The following is a 9797-nucleotide window of genomic DNA, read 5'->3' on the forward strand; positions in this document are numbered from 1 at the left end:
TGGGCCGCCTGCAGCGGAGCGCGCGAACTTAACCACTCGGCCACGGGGCCAGCCCCCTCCTTTTAGTTTTGTTAATAGTTGCTTTACATATTTTGGTGCTCCTGTGTTGGGTGTGTATATATTTATAAGTGTTATGTCATCTTGGTGGAGTGTCCCTTTTATCATTATAAACTGCCCCTCTTTGCCTCTCTTTATCTGTTTTGCTTTGAAATCTCCTTTGATATAAGTATGGCAACACCTGCTTTTTATGTTCATTATTAGCTTGGAGTATCACCTTCCATCCCTTCACTCTGAGTCTGTGTTTGTCTTTGGGGCTGAGGTGTGTTTCCTGGAGGCAGCATAGTGTTGGGTCTTGCTCTTTAATCCATCCTGCCACTCTGTGTCTTTTGATTGGAGAGTTCAATCCATTTACATTTAGAGTGATTATTGAAATGTGGGGGCCTAATGCTGCCATTTTATCGCTTGTTTTCCGGTTCTCTTGCATTTCCTTTGTTTCTTGTCACATGATTTTTGGACTACTAATTCAGGTAGGTAGATTTCTATATTGGCTTTCTTCTTATTTGTAATTTGTGTCTTTATTCTTGTTATTTGTTTAGTGGTTACCATGTGGTTTGTATAAAACATCTCATAAATGAGATAGTACATTTTCTGATAGCCTCTTATTTCCTTAGATTAAGCCGTTCCATCCCTTGCCTCTTCCCCTTCTAAGTTGTTATTGTCAGATTTTTTTTTCCTTCTTGTGTTGTGAGTTTGTGGTTAAAATCACAAGATTATATTGATTCTTGGTGTTTCCCTTCCTTTTATCTTTAATGTTATGCTTAGCCTTTGCTAACCTGTTCTGATAGAGAGCTGTAACTTTCTGATTTTGTCTTTCTACTTATCTCCTTAGCTCTGGGTTTTGTAACCCCTTTCCTTTTTTTGATTTTTCAGGTATGAGGGTCTCCCTGAGCATTTCTTGTAGGGGAGGTCTTGTGGCAATGAACTCCCTTAACATTTGTTTATCTGGGAAAGTTTTTATTTCTCCATCATATTTGAAGGATATTTTCGCTGGATAGAGTATTCTTGGCTGCATGTTGTGGTCCTTCAGAGTTTTGAATGTATCATTCCACTGTCTTCTATCCTGTAAGGTATCTGCTGAGAAGTCTGCTGACAGCCTTATGGGGGTTCCTTTGTAGGTTATTTTCTTCTGCCTTGCTGCCCTTAGTATTTTCTCTTTGTCATTGACTTTTGCAAGCTTCACTACACTATATGCCTTGGGGTTGGTCTTTTTACATTGATAAAGTTTGGTCATCTATTAGCTTCTGTCACATGGAATTCCATCTCTCTCCCCACGTTTGGGAAGTTCTCAGCCATTATTTCTTTGAACAGGCTTTTTGCCCACTTCTCCTTCTCTTCTCCCTCTGGGATACCTATAATCCTTATGTTGCATTTCCTAATTGAGTCAGATATTTCTCGGAGAGTTTCTTCATTTCTCGGAGAGTTTCTTCATTCGTATTAAGTAGGGTGACCATTTAGATTTTAGTCTTATTCTCTCTCCTCCTCTATCTGCAGCATTTCTATATTCCTATCCTCCAAATTGCTGATTCTGTCTTCCATATTATCGACCCTACTGTTCAGAGAGTCTGGATTTTTCTTAATGTCCTCCATTGTGTTCTTCATCTCCAATATTTCTGATTGGTTCTTCTTTATAGTATCAAGCTCTTTTGTGACGTAGCTCCTGAACTTGTTGAGTTGTCCATCTGTATTATCTTTTAACTCACTGAGTTTTTTAATGATGGTAATTTTGAATTCATTGTCATGTAGGTTATAGATTTCAGTGTCTTTGGGATTGTTTTCTGGGTACTTATCATTTTCCTTCTGTTCTGGAGATTTAATATATTTTTTTATACTGCTTTATGGTGTGGATTTGTGCCTCTGCATAGAGATAGAGTTTAGTTACTGCTTCCACTTACTTCTGCTGGAGTGGGGGTGCGGGGTGCATCTGTGTAATCTGCACTGACCAGGATCCCTGTCAGCTGGTGCTGACTGGACCTGGGCCCCTCCTCGTGGTCACAGTGGCCCTGTGGGGTCTCTCGTCAGCTGTGGGGACAATCGCAAGGGGGCCTCAGGTTGCTGGTGCCTACTGTCACAGACCACCTCAACGCACTCCCTCTTTAGGGTCTGCAGTGGTGTTATGGGCTTTCACAGTGGCTGGGAGCAGGTTCACCTAGACTTACAGCTCTGTCACTGTCAGAGCCTGCAAGATCTCACTTGTCTACTTTTGGCCACAGCAGAGCTATGGGTATCTACTGCAGTCTGTGGTTAGCTCACCCACCTGTGCTACTTCTGCCTCAGGGCCTCCCAGCCTTGTGATTGCCAGGCGGGGCCTCTCCACTAACACTGTGCAGAGGCTTTCCCTGCGGCTGCTGTGGGACCGTGGATTTTCCCCCGGGCTAAGGGGCAATCGCAGGGGGCTTAGGTAGGGCTGTAGTCACCTGTTTCCACCTTTGCTCCGCCATGCACGCACACACCTGCCCTTGGTGTCGTGGCGATGCTATGAGCATGTCTGCTGGTAGAAAGTTGCTTGCAGGTACTAGGCCGTCTGGGGGTCGGAGGGTTTTCACCTCTCTCCACCTCCTCCCAGGGGAGTCCATCCACCTTCTGATGTATAGCAGCATGGGTGTCTCAGGCGTCCTGAGATGCTGTGTGGATATCCTTTGTTGACTGATTAATGTCCAATTAGTTGTAATTCGAAGGGGGAGAGACAAAGAAAACTGCTCACTCTGCCATGTTGCTGACGTCACTTCTAGATAGATATTTTAAAAATATGTTGTTATAATAACATGAAATATAATTTTGATTAACCTGATTCTGACTTGTCTGTATTTTCCAACTCAGTGATTCCTGGCACATGGGGATGTAAAAGCATATATTAGAACCACACGGATACCTTTTTCCCCATTCTAGGAGCTCCTCTTGCCCAGCCACCCATCTTCCTCCTTCCAAGTTAAAAACCACTGACATACTACTTGTAGAGGGCCTGTAGATTTATATAGAATAAGAATGACTTACAGGTTAGTTGGTGTTCACTACAGTGTCTCCATGGACAAGGGACGTTTAGAACCAAAGATGTGCTCATTCTGGTTGGCAGGAAGTGCTGCTCTGTTCTGTTAGTCACTGTCTTAGAAGTTCCTTCAGTGGGTGTTTAGACCCCATTGTCCCTGCCCATTTTTAGTGCTTTCTGTATCCATATTTTGTGTGATCTGCCCCTCCTTCCCTTTTTGTCTACTATTTGTTTTTCATGCACATTGTGGCTAATTAAAAAAATTAGGATACAAATAAAGTTGGCTAAAATTATTTTTCTTGAATTTTAATAAAGTCCAATAGAGAGCTTTAGGATAGATTTGCAAGTATTAAGTAAATATTTTATAGTTTACTCAGTTTCTGCTTTTTTTCCTAGTCTCTCTGACTAAGCGGAAGAAAAAGAAACCTGAAAGTAGCTGCTGTTTTGAGTAACGCAGTGGAGGGAGAAGGAGCGAAGGAAAGTTAAAAGTTGTCTTCCTTTTCTCTGAGAGAAGCCATATTCGTATTAAGCACGGTGGCCATTTAGATTTATTTTGCAAACTGGGAGACTTTTGAGATTGAAAGAAAGCATGAATTATCAGGCCAGGACAATAGGCAGTACCAGGAGGAGCGTCAGCCTGTATATGGAGAATGGTAGTTTGCTAGCAGACACTTTGTGTGTGTGTATGATATAATCTAGTTAAAATTTACCATTTTAACCACTTTTAAGGTGCAGATCAGTGGCATTAAGTACATTCACAATGTCATACAACCGTCACCACTCATGTCTCTAGAACTCTTTCATTTTCTCAGACTGAAACTCTGCCTGTTAAACAATAACTTCACATTCCTCCTCCCCACACAGCCTGGTAACCTCTATGCTACTTTCTACCTCTGTGGATTTGCCTGTTCTAGGTACCTCCTATAAGTGGATTCATATAATCCTTTTGTGACTGGCTTATTTCAATGTTCATCCATGTTGTTGCTTGTATTGGAATTTCCTTCCTTTTTTAGGCTGAATAATATTCTATTGTATGTATTTATGACATTTTCTTTATTCTTTTCTCTATCGATGGACATTTGAGGCATCTGTTTCCAGTTTTGGGGCTAGAAGCCAGCATTATGCTTGATGGAGTTGAGTTGATAGGACTTGTGAGAGGGGTGTTATCTCTGTTCTGTAGTTGAAGACATGAAAGTTTAGGTTAAACTCTAGTTCAGTGCTGGAGCAGGGCTTCCAGCCTGGGTCTCTGCACCACAGCCTGCACCTGTTTTACCCTGTTTCTCATGTCTGCTGTGTTGATTGATAAGGAGGAGACCTTCTTAAACTTGCTGATATTTTCCAACTTTATACAGTTTGGAATAAATATTTAAGAAAATGTATAGGTAATTATGAAAATATACAACCCTTTATTTTAGGGATAAAAGGACAGATCCAATAGTGTAAAATATTTAGGATTAATTTACTGTTTCTATTCTAAGGAACTGCATTCGTCAGTTTTCTTATACATTAAAAATATTTTCTTTTGTCTTTGAGATTTCTGGAGATTTTCGGATAATGAGAATTTGCTGGAAGTTATTTGTAAGTTGAGGTTTTGGTTTGTCTAGGGTATCATGATACATTCCTCTTCACGTCTCTTTTCAGTAATTTCTACTCGAAAAACCTGTCATATTAAACCATGAAGTATAGAAATGCTAATAAATAATTTTCAGACTAATTGTAAGCTCTATTTACAGTTTTCAGTTTCCTCTTTGATGAAAAATGTGGCTATAATAATGAGCACCTCTTGCTGAACCTGAAGAGAGACCGTGTGGAGAGCAGAGCTGGGTTTAACCTTCTGCTGTCTGCAGACCGTATCCAAGTGGGTTACTACACAAGCCTAGACTACATCATTGGAGACACTGGAATTACAAAAGGGAAACACTTCTGGGCCTTCCGTGTGGAACCGTATTCATACCTGGTAAAGGTGGGAGTTGCTTCCAGTGATAAACTACAAGAATGGCTCCGTTCTCCCCGAGATGCTGTTAGTCCAAGGTAGAGTCTTTTATTGATGTAGAACTTGAGAGTTCTTTTAAAGTAAACATCCTTGTTCAGCAAGTTAAGACTGAAAATGGACTTTGGTTTACTTAGGACATTTAGAGTGTACATTTCTTAGATTCAGTTATTGTGGCTCTACATATGTGACTGGCTGAGAAAAGGAGTCAGACCGTCTTGTATTCACACAGTGAATAATGACATTTAGCACTAATTTCTGATGCCATGAGGAAATAAGTCTGTTTTGGATACCTCATGATTGCAATACAGCTTTGCAGTTTTAAATTTTGAAGTCTTTCATATCAGTTACCTTAATTATCTGATTAAAATGACGATTATAGTGAAATGCCTCGATTCCAATACTTCACAGTTGATATTAGTTGTTCTTTTATCATGGGACACAGTTTCTTTAAACTCTCCCATAAGTACTTTACAAAATTGGGTCATTGTAAACATCTTTCCACAGTGAAGAATTCCAGTTTCTTAAGAGAGTGACTATTTAATGGAGATTGTACAGTTTAGTTCTTTTAGATGGTGTAAGGTGAACTCCCCAGACAGACAACTTTTGACCACTTAGGTGAACAGAAATCCCAGATTAACAGTCTGAGTGATAGGAAAAACTTTTTGCGCCAAGATGAGAAATTGAAATAACAATGAAAATTGTAATAGGGAAATGGTTAATTAAGCACAGTGCCATGTCCACTTGACAGATTAATATTAATAATGTTTAAAACATTTCTAGCATGAGAAAGAAGTGAAAAAACCTGTAAAATTGTTGATGTACTATGATCGCCAATATAGAACAAGCAAACTATGCATAGGGAAAACAATGGAAGGAGCTTAGTAGCAAAATTTTCCGCAAGATGCTACTGTCTTATAATAGAGGGGGAAAAAACCCCTTCATATACTGCTTACACTGTAGATCCATGTAGAAATCCCTTCCGGGAAATACGGTTCTTAGGAGGAGGGTGCAATATGCTTTTTTCTTCTGCGTCATTTTGCAGCACCCATTTATTTTACTTGGTCCGCTAATTCCTTGGAATAGGGCACACATCTTGGTTGTGCATTTTCTTATGTGTGATTGTGTGCTGTAAGTATTTAATCTTTGACAAGTGCCTTCAGTCCCTCTCACCCTGCTTTATTTTTGATAGGCCAAAGTTCTTAATTATTTTTTAGGTTCTCATCTGTGTATATATCTGGGTAAAAGTGGATGATATTTTATGATAGAGAATTTGGGGCTGTCTATGGTATAACTCTAAATGGCAACACGTAGTCCTTATGTTTTTGATTGATTATGTTTTAATAGAAAGTTTTTGATGTACAATTTATTTTAATTTGAAATCAATGTCTATTATCTTGTGAAAATGTTTTGAAGGTACATGAAGGCCTGTGGATGATGATATGGATAAGATTCCACTTAGTGTTTGTGTCTTGTGTTTTAGATACGAGCAAGACAGTGGGCATGACAGCGGAAGCGAAGATGCCAGTTTTGATTCTTCGCAGCCCTTTACACTGGTTACCATAGGCATGAAGAAATTTTTTATACCTAAGTCACCTACTTCTTCTAATGAACCTGAAAATAGAGTTCTTCCCATGCCAACAACTATAGGGATTTTCCTTGACTATGATAAAGGCAAAGTGGGCTTCTATGACATGGATCACATGAAATGCCTTTATGAGCGCCAAGTGGACTGTTCGCATACGATGTATCCAGCATTTGCGTTAATGGGCAGTGGAGGAATTCAACTTGAAGAACCCATCACAGCAAAATATCTAGAATACCAAAAGGACATGTAGTTTAAGCATCTGATGTGACTTAGGATGAAGAATGTGAACAAAATAATGCCTTGGTGTTAATCTTTGTAACTAATTACATATCATCTAAGTATTCTGTTGCCAGTCTTGTTTTTTGCGTGTTTCTTCGTAAAACATGGAAACCTAAACAGCCTTGCCTCTTCCATGTCATTGTTCTGCCTTTCATACCCGGCAGGAAAAAGACACTTTCCCAGTTAACACTGAAATAGTTAACTTTGCAACTGGATTGTCTTTCTCTTTTCATGAACAGGAAATCTAATTTATTTATGTCAGCTGGTGTTGCTGGTGCTTACATTCCTTTGTTCTGGGGGGAGGGATACAAAAGTATTTATTATGCTTCTTTTGTGTTTGGTTTTTCATTTTTATATCATGTTTATGTCCTAAGAGAAGATATTTTTTAAATGCCTTATGGATAGAAATTAGTACTAAGCATTGTGTCTTGCATTCATTTTTAATAGGAAAACAAAGATATAGACAGGTAAAAAGAAAAAGGCCATAGAAATGGTAGTATATTTAAATGGAAACATTATGTATTTTCATGTGTGTAGCTAATATTAAGAGTATATCGCCTGGAAAATGAATACTGCTTTTTTTTTTTTAAGACCACAAATTGTCTTCTTAAGGACATTTTTAGAAGTTCCCTTAGCTGTGATGCCCATACCTGCATGTGTAGTAAACGTGGTTTCTTGCAGGAAACACTAAATTCTCAGCTAACACATGAAGCTTTTCACTTCATATGATTTTTTTCAGAAAACGTTTTATTCTTAGTTACTCTGTGAGAATGTTTGAGCTTATATCAAATAATTACTTTCATAGATATTAGTGAAGATACACTGACATCTGTCAGACTTGTTCTTTTGCTCTCTCATTGTGTCTTGTGATTTTCATTTTTTGACCCACGTATTACAGATCAGATTGTCCTGGTTAAGGTTTACATGTTTGAAAAGTTCATGATATATTTTTAATGTCATTAAATATATTATAAAATGCAGAGTAACTAACTGGTCAGTTGTCCAGCATTTTCTATTGCTTCTTGTTTGGTAATAAGCGTTGGTAATATAAGCAAGTAAATACGCAAATTTAACTGTTTAGGAATAATTAATAAAATGTAATGACTGTATGTATCCTTGTAAAAGTTAAAAGTTTTTTTTAATTTGAAGAAATACATTTTATCTAAATTTTATGTTCATTTTTAAAAGGTGTTCTTTCTTGGGTGATTTTATTTAAACTGCTTATTTTTTTTTAAGTTAAAATGTTTGGAAACTAGACTGTTATGCCTTTTAAGCACTAATCATTTTGGAATGCTTTTCACGTATTTTAATAGACTAACAAAACTCTTAGGAGTTTTTGTTATTATATATTTTTTAAAATGGAAATCTGTTATTCAGGCTGGTAGCACTAAATTAGCTTTTCCCCCAACCCAAGTAGAAAATATCATGGAGAATTTCTTGTTTAGTAGGCTTTGTTACTTTCCCACCTGTGGGAGTAGCACTTTATGACAGAGGCTGAACTAAACAAATACGCAGTGTTATGTGGATCATTGTGCAATAAAGCTGCTGAAGTCACGTGTGTGGTAAAGTTTGATAGTCTCAAGCCTGTGTAAGCACATATCATGTAGACATTTTAAATATAAAGCTTTAATAGGAATAGGAAAGCTGTTTAAAACATTGTATAGTTGTATATAAATTGTTCTCCTGGATTTCTTTCATTTTTAATAAAAATTAAAAGTAGGTCAAGTGTCATCATTGAAATCTGCATTCCAGGAATTCTCAGTATGTTTATAAGGAAAAATGGAAATCTTGTTTAAGAAAAGATGTTTAGCTGAATATATTAACTTAGAGCTAAAGATTTATATAAAGTTATTTGGGGCATTTATTTATAAGCTTTAATTCTTGTGGAAGTGATTAGAAAAGCTTAACGTGAAAATGATTTACTTAAATTAATTGATCAGTTTGTTGAGCATCTCTCTTGTGATCATAGTAGATCAGATTTGATTAGAGGAGTGGTCCTTTAGTTCACATTCACCCTTGGGTTATGGGGCTCTGGTAGATGTGGATCTCAGTGAATTGTTGCTAATGCTCGATAGATCTTAATTAAAAAAAAAATGAGTAGATTCAAAGGTATGCCTATGATGCTGTATAATAACTTAATTCTCATATTCACAGTTGCTTTCTTGAAAGTGGTAGGAGGCAGAGCGACCCCTGGGAAGTGAACACAATCTGGGCTTTTAAATCTTTGCCATCACCCATCATCTGATTAGGCCCTGAGAGTGTTCCATGTGGGAATATAATGAATCATATTGCCACAGAAAACAATTGAGAACCAGTATGATAGGCAAGAATACGCTACCAGACAGATATGCATTCATTTTAGAGGAGTTTCAGCTGCTTGTTAATGGGAACAACATCCTGAGAATTGGAGCTTTTCTTGGGACTTTTTTGCTTTAAAAAATAAACTTGAAGGAATTTAGTTTTATTAAGCTTGATTTGGAACTACTTCATTCATTTCACAAAAAGTTCTTAACTCCTGTTTATGAGACATTGTGCTGACGCTGGGTAAACAAGACAGCCTAGCTAGGTTCCTGCTTTTAGGAGCTTAATTTCTGGGACAGAGAGATGATAAAAATGGAAGGGACTAGAGAGTGCTTGAGGTGCCAATACCAGATTTTCTGGTCAGGGAAGCCCCTCTGGGGAGGGCGACCTAAGTTTGACACCTGGCCATACAAGGAGCTAAGTGAAGAGCATGCTAGGTAGAGTGAAGAAGTGGTCAGGGTTCTGGCAGGAAATAGAATTCACCCTAGATGGTTCAGCTGAAAAGAAGTTCGTGACAGGATTGCTTAGAGATATGGGCGACCTTAAAGGAAGAAACAAGCGATGGTGAGGCACTGGAAAGGCTAGCCACAGCCTAA

At 38.1% G+C, this 9797-nt stretch overlaps 1 protein-coding gene across 9 annotated transcripts in view; it reads left to right on the top strand.

Annotated features, from left to right (window-relative positions):
• The window catches only part of TRIM36 (tripartite motif containing 36), a 48589-nt gene extending 40138 nt beyond the window's left edge, over nucleotides 1–8451 (top strand). For 8 of the 9 annotated variants that reach the window (XM_014730324.3, XM_014730323.3, XM_070232721.1 and 5 more), the window contains 2 exons: nucleotides 4777–5074; nucleotides 6517–6962. In XM_014730324.3, coding sequence (XP_014585810.1) covers nucleotides 4777–5074; nucleotides 6517–6871 — 653 coding nt within the window. In that variant the 3' untranslated portion in view covers nucleotides 6872–6962. 9 annotated transcript variants of the gene reach the window in all.
• Nucleotides 8452–9797: the final 1346 nt, after the last annotated feature.

The sequence above is a fragment of the Equus caballus genome, chromosome 14 (genome assembly GCF_041296265.1).
Source record: "Equus caballus isolate H_3958 breed thoroughbred chromosome 14, TB-T2T, whole genome shotgun sequence".
Classification (NCBI taxonomy): Eukaryota; Metazoa; Chordata; class Mammalia; order Perissodactyla; family Equidae; genus Equus; species Equus caballus.